The sequence below is a fragment of the Lepisma saccharinum genome, chromosome 14, assembly GCF_977018435.1.
Source record: "Lepisma saccharinum chromosome 14, izLepSacc3.1, whole genome shotgun sequence".
Taxonomy (NCBI): Eukaryota; Metazoa; Arthropoda; class Insecta; order Zygentoma; family Lepismatidae; genus Lepisma; species Lepisma saccharinum.
In genome coordinates, this window is record NC_139242.1 from 47,950,392 (window position 1) to 47,972,029 (window position 21,638).

The 21,638-nt window shown below is 34.3% G+C and overlaps 1 protein-coding gene across 1 annotated transcript in view; it reads left to right on the forward strand.

Annotated features, from left to right (window-relative positions):
* CSN1b (COP9 signalosome subunit 1b) overlaps nt 1-18,876 on the forward strand; it is a 54,332-nt gene extending 35,456 nt beyond the window's left edge. Inside the window, exons 10-12 of the mRNA XM_083135534.1 lie at nt 2,146-2,275; nt 14,735-14,869; nt 18,360-18,876. Of these exons, the coding sequence (XP_082991660.1) occupies nt 2,146-2,275; nt 14,735-14,869; nt 18,360-18,437 (343 nt within the window). The 3' untranslated portion in view covers nt 18,438-18,876. The remainder of the gene's footprint in view (nt 1-2,145; nt 2,276-14,734; nt 14,870-18,359) is intronic.
* Nucleotides 18,877-21,638: the final 2,762 nt, after the last annotated feature.

The following is a 21,638-nucleotide window of genomic DNA, read 5'->3' on the forward strand; positions in this document are numbered from 1 at the left end:
AGCGAAACGTTTCAGATGATGAAGCAAGTGTACAGCAATGATGTCTTCGTGCTGTGTTCAAGTGGCACCAACGCTTGCGCAGGGGAGAGACAGTTTGGAGGATGATGAGTGTACTGGTCGGCCACAAACGAGCCAAATCGAAGAAGTTGCAACTTTGGTGTGTGCCAACCGTACCCAAACGGTAGCGGATCTCGCAGTAGCAGTAGGGATTAGCCATGGTAAGTTAATTCAGCCGAGGATATTATCACTGCCACAAGAGAAGCCGTACAGGATCTTCCTGCCAATATCTTTCAGCAGTGTTTCCAACAGTTATATCAATGTTGGCAGACGTGCATAGCAGCCAACGGCGACTATTTTTAGAGGCAATGTGGATCTTGTAAGTATATGCCTTGTTGGGTGGCTGCCTACACTTGAGGTGCAAGTCCACGGACTTATGGACTGTGGTACTATTATACATATTTAGTATTGGCATAGATGTCGAGCCAGCCAGTAACCCTCTTTCTCTCCTCCCACTGAAATTGTTTATTTCAAATATGAATAAAAGCAGAGAGCTTATTATTTTAAGTTCAGTCAATTATTGTTGCAACAGAAAACTAACCAAATTAAGGGGGTGTGTTCACTGGATTAAAAACTTGAGTTTAAAATGCAGGAACTAGGTCAGAACTTTTATGTTTTCATATTCTACCACTTAATTCAAAGAGTAAATTGTTCTGAGGGTTTTCAGAGTTCCAAAAATGATATATTTGCACAAGAGGTCACAAATACCAACTTTAAGTCTAACAGCTGATTGCCTTGGCAGAATGATTACCACAGTGCACTACGATGCCAGGGGTCCTGGGTTCAAATCCAAGCCTGGATTTGTGTAACAATTCGCCAAAAGTGTCAGAAAAGTGACGCTCAATAACAAATCAAATCAAATTAAAATTTCCCCCTAACTAGCCAAGACCTTGAAACAATATGACATAAAACTCGCACACGAACCAATGAACAAAATAGCCAGTGCCCTAAGCAAACACAAGAGATCATTCCTTTCCCCACTAGACAACCCAGGTGTATATAAAGCCCAGTGTGAGTGCAACTCACACTACATTGGCAGATCCATCTGTCAACAAGCGTATACAACAGCACTTAGTGGATGCAAAAAAATCCCAACCCACTACCGGACTATCAAGCCACCTCAAGTTCAACAAACACAAGATCCAAAAAGTTTCAGTTAGGCATACATCACATACTCTAATCGACACCAAAATCAAAGAGACGCATGCAATTATGCACTTTCCGCACGAGCTGAATATAGACAGCACTCAGGCTCATCGTGTTTGGCTCCCGCTATTGCAACAGCTCAAACCCATCGTGCCCATCAGACAAAATGGCTACACCAGCACCCCTAGCGGTAGCCGAGGAAACAACAACAGGAACCGGAAGTCAACCTAACAGTAAAACATTGAGTTCCCAAGTGGATGGTGGCAGAGGCCACCAAAATTAATAGAACATTTACAAGTAAGTTTTGCGGATATACCTTTAGTAACTCGCTTACATCTTATATTATCAACCGCGTTGTTTATTCCCCTCAACATAAATTCAAATTTTTGTCGAACAAGGTATGCAATAAGTAATAACTAAATTGAATAACTCTGCATTTAAGGATATAAACTGTTTGAAACGTAAGGAATAAATAAATAAAGATAGACTAGGGCTGAGGTGTTATCATTTGGAACTGGTACAGATTTTTGAAAACTATAATAATTAAAAGTTGTTCAAAATATTGATTAATATTAATGTGGCGAGTATTATTCCACTGCAATTTACCAGAGTTTGGCTTCAAAATATTCAAGAATGACATATGACAATGGTAAGGTACTTCTTATGAATGACAAAATGCCATTTTTCACACATGTATTGCTGCAAAAGAAATGAAAACTTCAAATTTTGCATAAATTTTACCACGGGCCATTTTTGCAGACCCTGCAAAAGATCAAAATTTTGGAAAAGCATCAGCAGTATTGTCTGAGCCCTAAGGTAAACAGATGTGCTGGTTAATCACTCGACCGGCATACCCCTTCATTCCAGTGTATGCCCGACAACTAGATGTTACGTTCAAATCCACAGGAAATATTACATGTAATATAAGATCTTTGATTTCAGTCCCTACCTCTCAGCTGATATGAACAGAATGGCAGATGCGTTCAACACAACAGTTCCAGGATTGGAAGATGAACTCATGCAGCTCATTTTGGAAGGTCAAATTCAAGCCAGGATAGATTCTCATAACAAGGTTGGTATCTCAGTTTTTCTTTTCTAGCTGAATATGCATACATAAATATCTTGGTATCACTGATTTTCTTTTCTTTCCAAATATACATGTGTAAATTCCTTGCTTTCATAAACTTGGTGTTAAATAGATGTAGACATGCACAGATGTGCAGCTAGAGTTATTTTCGAATGGGTGAAGAGATTTTGGAAAAGAAAAAAAAAACACACTTGTATATTTCAGGAAGTAGGGTGAGACCCTTTTGGTCCCTGCTAAGCTTTGAGCCTGTTGACACACAATCTTTATTAGTTCTCTTGTATATTTACAATTCTATCGAGCACGTACATACTTTTTTATTGTCACATTTGAGGGATCCCATACTTTCCTTATACTCTCTTTGATAGACAAATCAGAGTTATTTATTTATTTATTTGTTACAAAACTTCAGTTACAGCACAAATGGCCATTTTATGCTAAAGTCATCAGCAAAGAAAAATAAAAAAAATAAAGTATGAACACTTCATGAGATTCATTACATTGGGTTATTTATAAGATAAATCTTTTAATTTCCAGTGTAGGTTTTCTGTGTAAAAGAAGTTTGTGTTACTTGCTCTGTGCATAGGCACTTGAAAGTGGAATTCCTGAAGAAGTGTGTTGCACAGATTTTACTAGGGATGTGACGAAGCTGAAAATTTATCGATGCCGATGTACTCACCGATAATTTTTGGAACCGATACCGATGCTGATATTTAACCGATTCCGATACATAAGATTATTAAACAGAAATGGGATGTTATTTTCTGCATGACAAAAATAAATTTGGTATGTACATTTCTATTGCATATCATATGTATATACATATATATTCTCGAGAGATGCGAATGTACATTTGCATCTATAAAAGCTTATGTGAACCTAGAGATTTGACATTAGTACACAAGCAGTTATTTGAAATGCAAAATGAATTCCTGTTCTGCAAGATTCAACTTCAGAAATACGAGATTTGGAAGCACTTCAGGAAGTAACCTAGTTCTTCTCTTATCACAAATCTGTTCAGCAACACTGAACACTCAATCACTGAATACTGATGTATGACGGTATCAGAATGAGTACCATCATAAAGTGAAAAATAAAATAATTTTATTACTCGAATTTTTCGATTTGAGCTCATATTTGGTAGTTTATATTTGTACAAAATTAATTGGCATCACTTTGGCTTTGTTCTTATTGAAGTACATATCCAAACTTCACGTATTTACAATATTTTGATAATTTAGCGATGTAATTTGGTTTGTGAAGTATCAAGAATATGCTTACCGAAAATTGCCAATTTATGCATAATCGCACATGTGTGTGGTTTCAACAGCTTTTATTTGTTCTTTCATAAGTATTTGGGCGCGAACATGTATTTAAAACATATTACTAACATGTACGAGACATTTAATATAATTTTGGTTGATATTCGACATTAAACTTACGGTTTGCTAAAAGAAGCGCTTTGAAGAGTAATCCCAGAGTTGAGAAGTAATCCTAAACCTGGACGCATAGCCAACTCGCATAAAGGGAAAAATCCAACTTGTGAGTAAATAACCTTTTTCCCACCAAAATTGTAAAACTTAAAATAAAGGTAAAAGATGAAAATAAAATACGTAAACATGTGTTAGAATATTGTAATATTTATTTTATTGTAACTAATTTATTTTACAAACATTTTAATGTATAATAACTGTACAATTCGAAATTTGTCACTTAAAAGTATTCGCAAGTTTGTATACTGTGAAAAAAGTTGTAACAGTGTGAGTTCGGATACACTGCTTCATCTGAATGATCATCTTGGACTGACGAGAAGTCACAAAAATGTTTCGGAAAGTGAAATTGGAAAAAATTGATTAAAAAGGAAGATCCGTCGATATTTTATGGTCTATCAGCGCAGATAAGTATAAAGTTTTACTTATTAAAGTGGAAACTGCGTCGCAAAAGGCGTAAAACGTCCAAAGGACATAAAATTGGTGACCGGCTGGAATCATAAAAATGGCAGCCATCTTCGTTTCAAAAAGAATCAACGAATAGATATAATACATGCATGTATATACTGTAAATGAAAGGCCTATTCCGTAAATATAAATAAAAGTGTTTAGTTGGGATGTGGAAAGTGAATTGAACATAATATATTACATAATTCGTCTTGGTTTTCGCCGACTGATAATCGAGCATTTCTTGCCGAATTAAGACGTAATAATCTGCGAAAGATCAGAAGAAATTCTTCTCAGAAAAAATTTGACTTGAAGTGAAAAAATTAAGCATAAACCTGAAATATGTAAAAAGGTTAACATAAAGCATATTTAAGTTACTATATACGAATATATATGAAAGAATGTACAGAATCTATGTGTGAATATGTCTACTTCATTTGTTCAATTTTGTTTAAATATACAGTGCATTAATACTCGATCTTGGTAATTTTCCTTGAGTGCTAAAAGTGAATACATATTTGTGTCAGTAATTTTAACTACATATAAAATATCAATACTTGAACTTCTCGTATTTTATCATGTTAAAGCTTGAAAATATTTTCTTAATTTTTTTTTTATAAAATTTGAATACTATCCCGACCGTACATTTCACAAAAGCCGAGGTAGAAAGGTCCGGTGATATATATTAAGATTATGAGACTCATTTTACGGCGCCTTATGTCTCCTGAGTTGAATCGTTAGTCTCAGTCATTATTAAAATAACTGAAACTTATTTTTGTGCTTATTAAGGTATTTTAAAAGTCGATATTTGAACTTGATGATAAGTAGATTTCTGAAACTCAATTTACTACTTTTAAAAGTCTTAAAGAAGTCAAAACTTGGCGACAATAAGATTAGTGAGACTCATTTTTATGCTCCGGATGTCTCATAAATAGTTCATTTAATTAGATAATTAGATTATAGAGACTCATTTCGTGGAGTCTCACGTCTCTCCTGATATAAGATTACTGAAATTCTATTTAGTGTTTTATAAAGTCTCGTAAGAGTCAATTCGTCTCTGATATGTAAAATAACTGTAACTCATTTTGTAGTAGAATACTGTATGTGTTTTGCTAATCTGTTTAAAAATATTAACAATGACGGAAATTGTCGAAAGAAATTTTACACTTGCTGACATAGTAGGATTAATTAATGCTCAAAATAGTGACATTAAGACTGCTTTGCAGGCGCAAGGTAGTAAACTTGACACTGCTATGCAGGTGCAAGCAGAATATAATAGTGATGTAAAAACTGCTTTGCAGGTGCAAGCAGAACATAACACCAAAATAGACACAACTTTGACTGCATTAACCGAAGCAAGTAAGGCTCACACAAAAGAGCTCAAAGATTTCAAAATTGAAATAAATCGGTATAGGTATGAATCTATAGTTAGTAATGACAAGTCGGTAAAAGATTTGCATGCTGTTGACCATGAAGTAAATGTAGGTCTCGGAAACAAGGAAAGTGAAAGTCAATTTAGTGTTAATTATGTACCACGTAACTACAATAATAGCACACATATTTTAGGTGCAAGTAATATTTCAGAAACTGATTGCAATATCATTTATGAACATGTAGATGCACGCATTGATGATGTTAGCGAAGGTTACGAGAGTGAACATTTGAATAATATACCTAACCTACTTACAGATTGTGCATGTATTGGATGTGTAGAAAGTAAGTTACAATCTAAGATTCCACATGTTAACATAACAAGCTCACATGTGAACTTGAGAACTGAAAGTGTTCAGCTGAATACATGTAACTTCAATTATAGTAATAGTGCAAGGTGCTTAGGTTTTACATGCATGTTAGTGTACGATGTTACTCGTAACAGTTCTGTTAGTCATCGCTTAAGTACTTTTAGTGCAAAACACGATTATGTTCATGATGGTATGGTAAGATTACTCAGATCGCATGATGCACACATGAAAGATGGTAGCGATATCTCCATACCGCTTATCAGTAGTACATTTTTAGATTTAAATGTGAGTAGTGTGACTGCAGTAAATAGAACTTGTCTACCTTATTTGATCTGTACAAGTCTTAGTTTAGTAAATTATCCAGTTAACTTACAGAGAAGTGTCATGCACACATTGGGCTTTCACTCTAATGGTGATAATCTTACGAATAATACTCTTGTAGATATTAATGAACATACTGTAGATTATGGTAATCTCAAACAAAATGTGCTCGGTCACAGTACTAGTTTGAATACTGACTTTGTACCAAACGACACTAAAACAATGTGCCGTAACAAATGTACTCATCCTGAAGTGAATGTCACTTGTGCGTATCTTAAGAATTGTTTGCATGGTAGATTTTGGAAGAAGATGAACAGGGTATTATCTCTTCGTAAATTACCGAAAGTCCTGTTGAGGCATAGATTTTCAAGGAGTACTAGGTTAAAATTGAGACATAGATTTAAAAGGTGTATTAAGGTAAAACTGAAATTTAGGGCTAAGAAGGTTTTGCCTAACCGCACAGGTGCAAAACGAAAAATAGTAACTCATCCTAAACATGTGAGAAAAAGAAGGTTCAGACCTAAATGTTTGAAATTATGGAGGAGACAAATTTCTCTTGATGCATTTTTTGCATTCTCCTCTCATACTTGTGCATTGACTGTCAAGTCATGCTTGATCATGCATCGTACACATGTACGCAAAAGACGTCGCAATGGTGTCATGAAGTTAAAGTTAACTTCACACTTGTAATGTCGTAGACTTACATTTAAGCATCGGATAACTTACCTTTAAAGTATCTTAACGAAGGCATAGTTGCAAGGTGCAGACATGTCTTATAACATTTTACATGATTGTGACAAATTTTGGAGGGGTAAACAGTGTAACATGCATAGTGTTTATCGTCTAGGAGTAAGTTCAGAATTAAAGAATAATGAACTGAAAATGGTGTACACTCTTAGGGATTGTACATGTTGCTAAAAGGTATGTCATGTGACATACATAATTTTGTTAGTATGTGAATATGAAACATGCAGTTTAGCATAATAGCTTTATTGCGTACATGTAATGTCAGATACTGATGGTTAACTAGAATACAGTGCAGTTTCAAAGCTGAGATAAATCAACCACAAATGCAAACTGTAAAATTGATGAATATTATCAGTTTGTTTATTCCATGCTTTTAAGGTTAGCCCGTAAGTGGTAGTATACCTTATGCATGAAATAAAAATATTTTTAGATTGATGACTCTCGTAGTTATTCAATACAAATGAGGTTAGGCCTATTGTTGCTAGTATACCTCATACTTCTAAGTTGATAATAGGAAATGTCATTTTTGATGTTAGTACACATCAGTCATGTAATGACAAACTGCTTATGGCTCAAATTAAAAGTCATGCAGCTAGATACAATAAGTTAAAGAAATTGAATAGCAAACAACAAGATAAGATATCAATTTCTTCTGGAAATCTTGTTTTTATCAGAAATAGACAAAGAGATATGGATGATAATCCAATTAAAAAATATTGTCTTCTGTATGAAGGTCCATACTTATGTATAAAAAAAAAAAAAAAAACTTTAGTGACTCTCGTATATCTGCCTTACGTTGCAGTGATGGGATTCTTCTGGAAAACATTGCCATTGAGCATGTAAAATTATGGAAATGTTCCAAAGACAAGAAAATTTCTTGGTTGAATACTTTGCATAATGCAAGTAGCTCACATAAAGATATAGTGCAAAATCTCCTAGAAGCGTCAATGCGTGAAAAGGGTGATGTTTCTTCATCTGTCATTACAGATGTGTGTACAGTTTGTTCTTGAAACAAACTTGTCATTATTGAGGTTAGCCAAAGTCGGTAGTACACCTCATAAATGAATTTAATATGTGCTTAAAAAACTCTGGTAGTTATTCCATGCTTTTAAAGGTTGGCCCGTAAGTGGTAGTATACCTTGTGCATGAAATAAAATTGTGTTAGATAACTATCATAGTTATTCAATTTTTTTTTGGTTGACCTATAAATGGTCGTGCTGTAAATACATTTTATTATAGTAATAATTTAAATATAGTTGTTAGGATTTACCTCATGGACTGCGAGATACTTATTAAAATGTGAAACAATTCACTGCAACGAACTCACACTTTATCAGTATTTGTTAGTTGAACTGTAATAATACATAATTTTATGCCAATTTGTCTAAGGTACAAGTTACTCAAGTTTTGGTTAATAACACCTAGGGATTGGTACCAAAAATCCATATGCTAATTTTAATGTGAATTATTTTGAGTTATTTGATTCCAAAAGCTGAATCAAATACTCACTGTATGTTGCAAAGGTAAGCGAAGAGATCCATGAGTTGATCCGAGCTCGATGCACATGCGGATATGCCATAGAGCATAAAAACTTGGGGTAGGTTCACGTAAAAGGCAATAAGTAAGTCCTATAGTGCCACTCAAGAAACTGAATATGAAAAATGTTATTAATATTTTTTGTCAATATTATTGAGTATTAACCATTTTATTTTAAATGGCGAAGGTTGACAAAAAACTTAATATGAAAAGTGTATAATTTTATTAGCATAGGATATTAGATGGTACATTTTCTTCAAAAGTTGAAACCTTACTCGAGCGGTTTCTTTTTGTATGATTAGATTAAGTGAGTAATAAGACATTATTTGTACTGGGCAAGAGAGTAGTGCTGGAACGTTAAGATTGAATTCATGAAATGTTTCGCATACTCAATAGCACGTGGCCTTTTGGGGCGATGATTGATTAAATTAATAACATTTACATCTGGTAAATGGTCTTGCTACTTGAGATAGCAGTGCATACAGTTTTGACAATAAGTATACTCTAAAACACTGGTTTAAGTTACAATCGAAAGTTTTCTCACGTCCACAGCAGTGTGAAGTTCCTTTCAACAAAGTTTTCGTACAGAACGGTATAGAACAGATACTTATTATTAGTTTGTCAATATGAATGGGCAGTAACCATGTATCTTGAATGGTGAAGATTAACAATAGTAAATTAGTGCAGTAGCCATATCATGAATGGTAAAATTTGTGGGTAGTCTCTCACATATTATGTTTTGTATTCATTTAACTAATGTGTTAATGTAGTAATCTTTACTTTTGTTTGTCATTTGACACATAATGCTTGATATATTATTAAACTTCAACAAAACTTCGAAGTTTAAACTTCATTTTTTGTGTATTTTAGTATAACATTATTTCACATGTATAATGGTTGAGCTCAGAAACAAGTTAAAGTTTCTTAGTATATATAAGTTATTTAATTTTATTCATTGCATTTATTTAACTCGAATATAGTTATTTAATATTAGTGGCTCACTCATAAAATTGATAAGCTGGAAATTTCTTAAGAAACAGGTTAATGTTTCCTCTGGTATATAATTTGTCACGAAATGTATGATATACTATAGAAGTTCATTATCATTTCATGATTTAAAAAGAAATTTATTGTAATATAATATTATTGCCCGTATGGTTAGTTTATCTTTCAAGGCTTATGATGTATAGTTATATAAACGACATTCACACATGTGTATAGTTATATTATGTCGCTTACGTTAGACTTTTCTGTTTTTGTTGCATGATAATTTCATCCAGCGACAAAGGCAATACTTTGTGAGATGCTCAAGTTAGTGAATGTTCTGTTATTAAAAACAGTATATTGTTTCGTTCTAGTCTAAAGTAACGAGTGTTACAGAAATACATAGAACACATATATATGTACACACCAGTCTCGTGGTATTATGATCACTATGAAACGACACAATACACTTATTGCTTCCAATTCGAAGTAATACTTCGTCTTACTAGATGTGGAATGGTGACGTACCATTTTTCTTTATTTTTGCTTCCTCATTATTTTATCCAGCGACATGGACAATATATTGTCGGACGATTTGATAGTCTGTTCTCCGTGCTCGAGATCTGCAATCTGTCCTCTTTGCTTGGTTTAACAGGTGTCGCATGGGTATACGTTTCTCTACCTCATGATGCAGGAAGAAGCTTGTTTAAATACACACTCAAACACACTATTATGGTAATATTATAGCTTTAACCACACTGCACATCACACAAACTAATAACACGAGAAATAAGTATACTTAATAACACGCTAATGTTACGAGAAGATATACACACTCGCATATGTACACACTCAAACGTATTGTTCTAGTGATGTCATGATTGTAACTGTGTGATACATCACACTACCTCAAGTTAAAATAAAAGGTACACACTCTCTAATGTATACTCTCACACATTCTGTTTTGATCGTGTTGTGATTCACAACACATAACAACACACTAACATCATAATATTACACGGTGCTAACGTATGCATACACTCTGATGTTTCACTTTTAAAACAATATGCTTACTACATCCTTACACAACACACTTATAATATGATTATATATGAACTACGGTTATCATGCAATTATGTATAACGTTATGTCATGGTCTTTAAGAACTGTTTGGTTCAGAAAGGTTTAAGAGTTATGTATTGATAAAAGAATACATTAGTTGTATCCATATGAAGTATAAACATTTTGTGTCAGTATGGTAACACTTATGTTTTTGCTTGCTTATAATCTCATCAAAAGATAAGGACAGTATATTGTCAAATGATTTTCATAGTATGTTTCTGTGCACGAGATCTTTCTTGTCTTGTATGGTTACTATGTTCTTTTACCAATTTTTGTTTTCCACTGTAATAACAGATCTTAACTTGAGTTCATGTGATGTTATATAAGTTTATAAAATTGTAAATTATAGTTTGGCGTGGGTAAGCCCATTGGGCGCCAGTATGACGGTATCAGAATGAGTACCATCATAAAGTGAAAAATAAAATAATTTTATTACTCGAATTTTTCGATTTGAGCTCATATTTGGTAGTTTATATTTGTACAAAATTAATTGGCATCACTTTGGCTTTGTTCTTATTGAAGTACATATCCAAACTTCACGTATTTACAATATTTTGATAATTTAGCGATGTAATTTGGTTTGTGAAGTATCAAGAATATGCTTACCGAAAATTGCCAATTTATGCATAATCGCACATGTGTGTGGTTTCAACAGCTTTTATTTGTTCTTTCATAAGTATTTGGGCGCGAACATGTATTTAAAACATATTACTAACATGTACGAGACATTTAATATAATTTTGGTTGATATTCGACATTAAACTTACGGTTTGCTAAAAGAAGCGCTTTGAAGAGTAATCCCAGAGTTGAGAAGTAATCCTAAACCTGGACGCATAGCCAACTCGCATAAAGGGAAAAATCCAACTTGTGAGTAAATAACCTTTTTCCCACCAAAATTGTAAAACTTAAAATAAAGGTAAAAGATGAAAATAAAATACGTAAACATGTGTTAGAATATTGTAATATTTATTTTATTGTAACTAATTTATTTTACAAACATTTTAATGTATAATAACTGTACAATTCGAAATTTGTCACTTAAAAGTATTCGCAAGTTTGTATACTGTGAAAAAAGTTGTAACAGTGTGAGTTCGGATACACTGCTTCATCTGAATGATCATCTTGGACTGACGAGAAGTCACAAAAATGTTTCGGAAAGTGAAATTGGAAAAAATTGATTAAAAAGGAAGATCCGTCGATATTTTATGGTCTATCAGCGCAGATAAGTATAAAGTTTTACTTATTAAAGTGGAAACTGCGTCGCAAAAGGCGTAAAACGTCCAAAGGACATAAAATTGGTGACCGGCTGGAATCATAAAAATGGCAGCCATCTTCGTTTCAAAAAGAATCAACGAATAGATATAATACATGCATGTATATACTGTAAATGAAAGGCCTATTCCGTAAATATAAATAAAAGTGTTTAGTTGGGATGTGGAAAGTGAATTGAACATAATATATTACATAATTCGTCTTGGTTTTCGCCGACTGATAATCGAGCATTTCTTGCCGAATTAAGACGTAATAATCTGCGAAAGATCAGAAGAAATTCTTCTCAGAAAAAATTTGACTTGAAGTGAAAAAATTAAGCATAAACCTGAAATATGTAAAAAGGTTAACATAAAGCATATTTAAGTTACTATATACGAATATATATGAAAGAATGTACAGAATCTATGTGTGAATATGTCTACTTCATTTGTTCAATTTTGTTTAAATATACAGTGCATTAATACTCGATCTTGGTAATTTTCCTTGAGTGCTAAAAGTGAATACATATTTGTGTCAGTAATTTTAACTACATATAAAATATCAATACTTGAACTTCTCGTATTTTATCATGTTAAAGCTTGAAAATATTTTCTTAATTTTTTTTTTATAAAATTTGAATACTATCCCGACCGTACATTTCACAAAAGCCGAGGTAGAAAGGTCCGGTGATAGATGCAGCAGGTATGCTCAAGTATTTTGTCAGCACTTGCTTCAGGTTTCAATACTCATTTTTGAATTTCCAATACAACAGCAGATCCTGGTTCAGCAATGTACTGTTTTATTTTCAATTTATAGTTAGGTTGATCCTCTGAATGAGAGTTTGCAATAATTTTATTACAAAAATTCTACAATAATGACGAATCATAACCAAATTTTCAATAAATTTTACAAAACTAGAATATAAAACTTATTAGAAGGTAAAGCTCTAGTATAATCTGTACCGGTTTAAATATCGGATTTTTGCCGATTCCGATACCGATGCTGATATGTCAGTTTCGGCCGATTTTCATACATCTGTAATCGGCTTCAGCACATCCCTAGATTTTACTATTACCATTTTTGTGTAGGTAAGTGAAATCATTCAACAAACGGTGATGATAGGAAGTGTGTAAATTCATAAAGGACAAGAGACTCATAATGAAAGTACCATGTGACCGACCTCCGTGGCTGAATGGTTAGCACACCATGCTATGTTGCCAGGAGTCCCGGGTTCAAATCCTGGCCTAGACATGCATGTTCTTCGTGAGTGTCCCTTCATCAATTTCATCATATCATCACTCATACTCATCTTTGCAATTAGCCAAAAGTGGCAGAAATCAAAGTAAAATAAACCAAGTCAATCAATAGAAAGAACCATGTAAAGGAAATACCAGGAGGAAGTGAATCTAGAGAGCCGAGTGGGACATGCCATGGACCAGACTGGAGAACAATATTCCTTTATTGGAAATGAATGACTTGAAATATAAGGTAACAGCTAAGGTATCACTAAATTCAGTAAACCAATACAGTGAACCTAAGAGATGCATAGCCTTTTCTTGTGATGCCTGCAATTTGTTCCTCAAATGAGTGCTTTTGGTTGAAAATAATGTCCAAGTCATTGTCATGTTATTACTAGAGATTAAGTAAGATGACTTTAACTGGTTCATTTTGAGAGAGAGAGATACTGAGGAGAAGTGCATTTTTCAGGATTTAATGTAAGGTTCCATATCAGATATCAGGAAGTATGTTCTGGAGGAGATGAGTATACTGGAAGTGGAGATTTTACTGTCATTTGCAAAACAAAGGTAATTTCCAGAACGAGCTGTGAGATGGTTGACAAGGCCAGCGATGAATATGAATAAGAGAGGGCCCGGGACACAAAAACACCAACCCTGTGGAACACTAGAGAGGACATGTAGAAAGTTTGATATAGTTACTAGAAGAACTACATCTTGTTGATGATCGCTAAGGTAATCTGTGAACAGGGTTAAAAATTTAGCATTGAATGTTAATTCTATTGCATTGTTTGTGAATCAGAAGACAGCTTTGGCCAGATCAAATTGTGAATAGTTTGAAATATGTTTCATAGCATTTGAGTGAAAGATAGGAGCCACCAGAAAAAAAAATGATTTAAGCTTATATAGGACAAAACAAATTTGTATACACTTAAAAGTTTACGCATGAAACAACAAAAATTGAGTAAACTGTGAAAAATTTTAAATATTTTCCTATGCTGTTTGTTGTCATATTATTAATGATGAATTGATTTTTTTTTTAATTACCATATTTTGGAGCTAATTGTTTGTTGGTGGCTTTAGGCTTTTGCAGTTTGAAAGAAAGAGCAAACTATATTTCAGAAGGTATGTTCTGGGGTTTCCACAATCTGTGGTCTATCATCTGCTGGAAGACCTTGGCAACCATCACGTGACTGCTTCCACCCACTAAGAGGACCACTGGAGACAGCACGTGCTTTGTTGCCTGCCAGCCAGAGATCGCCTTTTTCTTCATGAAGGGAATTTGAACCCTCATTCATAGTGAAGGGAAGACAACCAACACACAGGGAACAGTATTTCAGATGGCAAGAGGAAAATAATTTGTCGTTTAGGAGGACTTGTGCAACAGCATGTTCACTCATCATGTTTGCATTACAGATAAATTTGGGAACAAAGGCCCGCAGACAGCAGATCATTTCGTGGTGGGAGCTGGGCCAAGATGAACCTTTTGACCTATAAAAGAAACTTCATTCTGACTTTCTCCTGCATAGAAACATGTATATATGATATACATCTAAAATAAATATCTTTCAGATATTATTCGCAAAGGATGCAGACCAGAGAAGTTCAACCTTTGAGAAGTCATTACATGTTGGCAAGGAATACCAGAGGAGGACAAGGATGCTTATTCTTCGAGCAGCAATGCTAAAGCACCAAATTCATGTAAAGGTATATTATATTATTTATTTTGTGTGTGATTTATTTCTTTATGTGCTGAAGATGTGCGTGATATGTGTTAATAGTACTATACATAAAATTCTTCATAAGTATTGGTTTGTTTATGAGATTTGATGAAAGTGTGTGTGAGATTATGCAGATAGGAGGGGAGTAGTATGTTCTGGGCAAATCTAGATTCCATGCACTCGTAGCCCAGCAATTCTTCTGTTGCTGTTTCCAGATAATATTTCAGAAAGGATTCCCATCACATTCGTGATGATGTCCCCTCAACTCTCAAATTGGGATGCCCACAGCAGCATATTTTGTTTGGAGAATTGCTAGAAATCATAAGGAATGTGATAAACCACGGTAATTTTGGTGCTTGGATGGGAATTTCTGGACCACATGAGGAGAATAGCTTGTGGTGCTGTCATGTTGTAGTTGGCATTCATGAGACACCTGCATTTTATGTCCATGTTAAAACCCTTGTCCAGAATTCTAATACCGATGCCTAGAGTCACATATTTATGGTGAATAAAATATCAATATTTCAGTACAAAAACTGGGCACATTGCAAGATCTAAAGCTGTATATAAAATACCATATCAGTATTAAAATGGTGAATATAACCCTCAATTTTATTTAAACTGCACTTATTACACAAAATAAACATTTCCCCTCTAATAGTACATTTACATGCGTATTAGAGAACTAAGTTTATTCCATTTTTGCTTCTCAAATATTTACATCAGAAAAATAGTTTTTCTTGTATGTACGCATTGCTTGCATTGTAGAATTATTTTCCTGTAGTTTATGGTTATTACAAGCATAAGAAAACAGTTTTTCCTTGTGACGTTTCAGGAGAGCACACACTCCCTTCATCAGACATTTATTTTCATTTTGACTAAAGATACAGTTATAACAATGGTTAGCAATTTTTTAAACCAAAAGAATCTGTTATATAATGGATGTTGTCAATGTTACATTGTTGTAATATAGCAACTTAACTGTGAAAAGAAGCAGTCTGTTTTATTTTTATTTCAGATAAAAGAGAAGGATTTTAAAAAGATTGACGGGAAACATAGAGTTGAATGTCTGGAAAGCTTCGTTCATTGCAGAAGAACACTGGAATAAATTAAATAATGAAAATGGTAACATACATCCAGTATGGAGTTTTCTTTTTCACAAATGGAGTAAGCCACCATCTTTAAAATTTAATATAACAGAAAACATCAAGAGACTTTGTGAACACAATGATGACTTTGAATTACCTGATGATATTTGGGATTCATAATTTTAAATAAAAAAATAATGTGATCAATTTTTTATTTTATTTTTTTATCTGAAATAAAAATAAAACAGACTGCTTCTTTTCACAGTTAAGTTACTATATTACAACAATGTAACATTGACAACATCCATTATATAACCGATTCTTTTGGTTTAAAAAATTGCTAACCATTGTGATAACTGTGTCTTTAGTCAAAATGAAAATAAATGTCTGATGAAAGGAGCGTGAGTTCTCCTGAAACGCCACAACAAAAAACTGTTTTCTTGTGCTTGTAATAACCATAAACTACAGGAAAATAATTTTACATCAGAATTGATAAATTTTCCATGATTTGCATAACTTGCAGGATAATTCAGAGTTCAGAAAGTGTCATGTTCATAAAAAAACCTCTTAATTTCATTGAAGATTAGGCACACACAGAAGATGTACTACGTAGAAATTTTCAGCGAAAAATGCAGGCTCGACCAGAACTCGAGCCCAGGTCTCTGACATACCGTGCCATTGCTCTAACCACTTAGCTGCCGAGCCAGACTGGCCATGCCTGATTTTTCACTGTCACTGTTTTACCTGCGTGGAATCTTCTCTGCCAGGGCTACCGCAACAGGATCTGTTTCCTTTGCCCGGGTTCAAGTCCTGGTTGAGCGTGCATTTTTCACTGAAAATTTATAAGTCTTAATTTCATGTTTGAGTTTATTTCAAATTTTGCCATTCATTTCACATCAAATTCATGACCAAACATGATAGGAAAATGCAACTCACCTTTGAAAAACATGGAAATCAATATTACAGTGTGTTGTTTCACATTTCATGTTTCTATCAAAAACGAAATATGCATGCCTCTACTATTGTCATTTAGAATGTATTGCATGGTTGTATGGCTAAATTTTACACTTTTATGGGTAACATTTGGATTTCACCTACTGGAACTCTGCCGACTGTCAACCAAAGTTCGGCCATTTTTAATATGGTTAAACCATTCTGTAATTTGTGTAACTTCCAGAACATAATTACCAGGGATGGCCTGATATGAAATTTTGGCCGATACTGATAACCGATATATTCTGCCGATCTGATATAAAATTAGAAATGGTCCTTGAAGAACCTGAAAGGTTCATTGACCTCCTTAATAAATTGTTTCAATGTGACCTCACTGCAAAATAAGTTGCATATTTAGACATTTACTTTTTTAGAAAGTAGAGCATGGAGATTATCCATAAAAATTACAACAAAATGGCATAATTTTGCACTAAATTATCAGATATTTATTGATATATCGGATCGGTAAAATAATCTGTATCAGCCGATACCGATAGAGTATTGATTAATTGGTCCCATCCCTATTAATTACACAAAAGCATGCCGAACCTTAATGAATTGGTTAAGTTCAGATCTCACCAAGTTCTTGACAACACTAATGCAGTGACAAGCCAATGCAGACTATCATACATGTAAATTGAAAATGCAACTAGTTCTCCTGAAAAAAAGTGGCCAAATATTCACATGTGCACAGTATAAGGTCCACTACCACAGTATGTACTGGGACTTGGCTTCTAACAGGTTCCTGACAAACAAAAAAAATGAAATTGATACTTTTGGAACAGGCCCCTTGTTGGAAAATTCAATCCAATTGTATTTGAAGCAAAGAAACTATTCAACAAATGGCCAAACCCGTTACTCATATTTATTTACATTATTTTTAACACTGACAGAAAACAACATTGACGCCAATAGTATTACCATTCCATCTTGATGCCAATACTGGTAGAAATTGAAAAATTGTTCAAATTCTGTTAAACATTTCACTGTAAGTGCTGTATATTAATTTATCAGTTTTTCTTTGGATGGGTGAGGGGGCAATTGCCCCTATTGCCCTCCCCTTGCATTTGTCCCCCCCCCACTGCCATGTAATTATTCAATAATGAACTGCTTATATGTTCTGCTTTTCAAAACGGTATGCATAATTCCATTTCAGTTTTCCAAAAACTTGTTTTTAATTTTGAACATAACATGGTTTCTTGAAAACCAACCCAAATCTGATAAAGCTTGCCTAGTTTATTTGTGGCAGAATTTTCAGGTGTTCCAAAGATTGAAAAGAGGTCCTATTCTTCTACATAGCTTTCCTGGTGGAGTGGTGGCTGCCGAGTATACATTCATTATTGTATTTGGAAGTGGTAATAAACTTACGTATATTCTTTTTTTCTTTCTTTCCAGAGTCCACAGCGAGACAGTGGTCAAGGAGGAGAGATGTCTGTTGCACCAGGTAATAGTGCTTTGACGCCAAGAAACTGAACACAAATATTTACGACAGAGCAAAGTAAACTGAATTCATTTGGCACATTTAATATGCTTGGGATTGAAACAAATTTTCTCATTTAATCTTTTGTCGTACTTTTCATTCGTAATTCCAGAAATATTTGTAGTCTACACTTTTTCTTGAAAATACCTTTTCTGTCTTGGTTTTTCTCTGCAAAATGTTACCTGTTTATTGAAGAAGAAAAATGTGCCAGTTTGAATTTCAGTCAACTATGGAGTGTGTGCATCCAGTTTCCAATAATAAATATTCAGCTGTGATGAAGGAAAGTGGCTTTACAATGCATAACTGACATTATTCTTCCTTTGTTTTTTTTTTTTTTTTTTTTTTTTTGTTAGGGCTCCTTCTGAGGAGGCTCGTGTGCAAATGAGTGAGTGGATGTAAAAAAATTGCTGTAATAAATGTTCTTTTTTGTAAGTTATTTTGTTTGAATCAATTTGAGTGGAATGTTTTTTACATTTCCCCATGTTACAGGAAAGCCTCATTAATATAATATTGTATAATACAAAGTACCCTTTAATTCAATATTCTCTACATTCCCAGCCGGTAAAATAGGATGCCACACACGATGCCTAAATATGAAGTTTGAGAGGGGTGTAAGGGGTGACCCTTTCCAAACACACCCAAATATAATCTTCTTTTCCACATAGTACAACCTAGACTCCTTTTGCAGACTGACGAGATTCTGCCATCTGAACCCGTGGCCAGTATAATCCGCTATGGTACTTCGTTGTGTGTTGTCTCTTTATCTCTTGCCTCTTATCACAATTCATCCTCATCTTCACAATAAGTCAAAATTGGCAGAAAAGCTAAGTAAAATAATCTAAACCAATCAATGAAATTTGAAGCCCCAGACTGGCAAGTTCTAAGAAAAGGGGGAGGCTGTCTGTCAAACACTAGAGAAAAAAAATTCCATGCTGTAAACACCATATTTTTAGCAGCATGAGTGGAATGTAAACATGTAGGAAGAGTGGGGGAGTTCCATTGCATTTCATACAGAAGAAAATACAATGTTTTATTTTTCTCCCTTGACTATCAGTAATCTGAATTGAGTTATTACCCAGTGGGGCATTGTTTAATGTGTTCTCTGTAAACAAAATTATCACATGTGGCACTCACTTGACTCACTTTAGCATTGTCCACTTATCACATTTAGTACAAACAGATCAAATGTTGTTTCTTTTCATCGTTCACGGTGGATTACAGTGCAAGTGCAAGTTCAGGGAAGAGTTATTATGTTGGATGACTAAACTATTCTCTCTGAATTATTTCACTTTGACTGCTCTGTAAAGTGGAAAGGGAAAATTAAGTTTGCTGAGCCAAACAAAACATTACTTTTTTATGAAGGAAATTTATAGCAGAGAAATGTTTGGAGGTGGGATGTAGAATGAAAGCTCTATTGTCCACTCTACCCCATCTCCTTTCTTGTGTGGTTCATCTCCCAAAAGCCGGGGTGATTCCTCCATGTAGGAAGTGAGGAACTTCCTACAGTTCATTTATACTTTCTTCCAGTTCTCTACGTTTTAGAAGTTTAATAATAATGCGCGTTATAAAGTTCTGAGCTCAATGTACGTACAATTGACTAGGTTAGCTACTGTCAAGAGTTGACTGCTGTCACTCACTCCAGCCACAACACAAGAACAGTTGACACACACGCTTTGCTGCCCTGCCTGAGGAACATCGCTGGTATCACTACAAACAGATGGATGGGGAGTGGAAGGTTGCGGTTTTAAAGCATCCAGCAAGGAAACATCGAGGAGTTCCTCAATCAGTGGTGCCAACCCCATCAAAATGGTACTAAACGTAGCATAGTTTAATCTTCGTTGGCCCCTAACATCCTGCTTTTGGCATAATGGTCAAATCTAGCAAAATCTGCAAATGCGAGTCCCTGGGAGAGGGAAATCGAATTCAAAGTAAAATAGAATAGATATAGATATAGATAAATAGAAATAAAATTACATCCAAAAATAAATAAGATTATACTTCACCAGCGAACTTGTCTCAAATAAAAGGGAGTATGGATACACAGTGACATGCTATGCGACGATCCATTCTATATCTTTCCTTTATCCTGTCGATTTTGTTCCTGAGGAGATTTTACGGCAGTAAATCGAAAGAAGGTTGGGGATAAACAAACCGTTTCAAGTTCTATGCTGAACCCATTTCGTTTGTTGAGCCATTCTACACAGTTTTGTGTAGTGAATAATAAGTAACGCAAGTTCAAAACTAATAGTATATGCATAATTGAACTTAAAACTGCAGTTATCCGAAAAAAGTAATTAATAATAAATCCTAGCACAATTTAGAAGCATTTAGCATAATTTCAGAGTTTAAGCAGCACTTTTTATTATCCTCAATCCACACGACAGGGAGAGGGGACAAAATAGAAATTCTTGCAAAATCTGAAATATCGTCAATACTATTTTCATTAGTTTTTATAGGTTCACATTAAAAAAAAATCATAGTTCAAGGGGGCAAGGGCCCCTTGCCCTACTTTGTGTGTGGGCCTGCAGGTAATATTCTCAATGCAATGGATAGTATGAGCGATTTGTGCAACTGTAATTGAACGTATTTTTCAAACCTTTCTCAGTTGACCATAACTTCATCCTACACTTAAAAAAAAAAAGTCATGAGTCACCACTGCCCAAAAGATCTTATTTCACCTTGTCATCCTGTAACAAACAATGCTCTAGTAGGCAGCTGAAGGAGCTACGTAAAATGCAACATATTATTCTGCTGGATTATCTCCAGACTTTTGCTGGTGCCTGCGGTTGTCAAGATTCTGCGCATTTGCTAGTAATCGGTGTGAAGAGATCTTCTTTCTGTGGGTCTGAAACAAGATTCTCTGAAATTAGAATTGTAAGAATTCCGTTGAAGACATTGGAAGAGAAGGGGGGGAGGGGAGAAAGGGCAACTGAGAGCAAGTAAACCAAATACATTTTCTAAAAGAATTTTTAACTTCATATCGTAATTATAGCAGTTTTGGTAGAAACATTTTCATGTTTTATTTTCCTTCCAACAACATTCACAGTGAGAGAGGCTTTCTTCCAAATGGGTATCATTAGCATCACATATTCTGTTTATTAACTTCCTTATGAACATGAAAATGGGCCTCATCACTGTGAAGGACTTTTCATTCCAGTCATTGTCATATGCCCTATAACATTCCCCCCACCCCT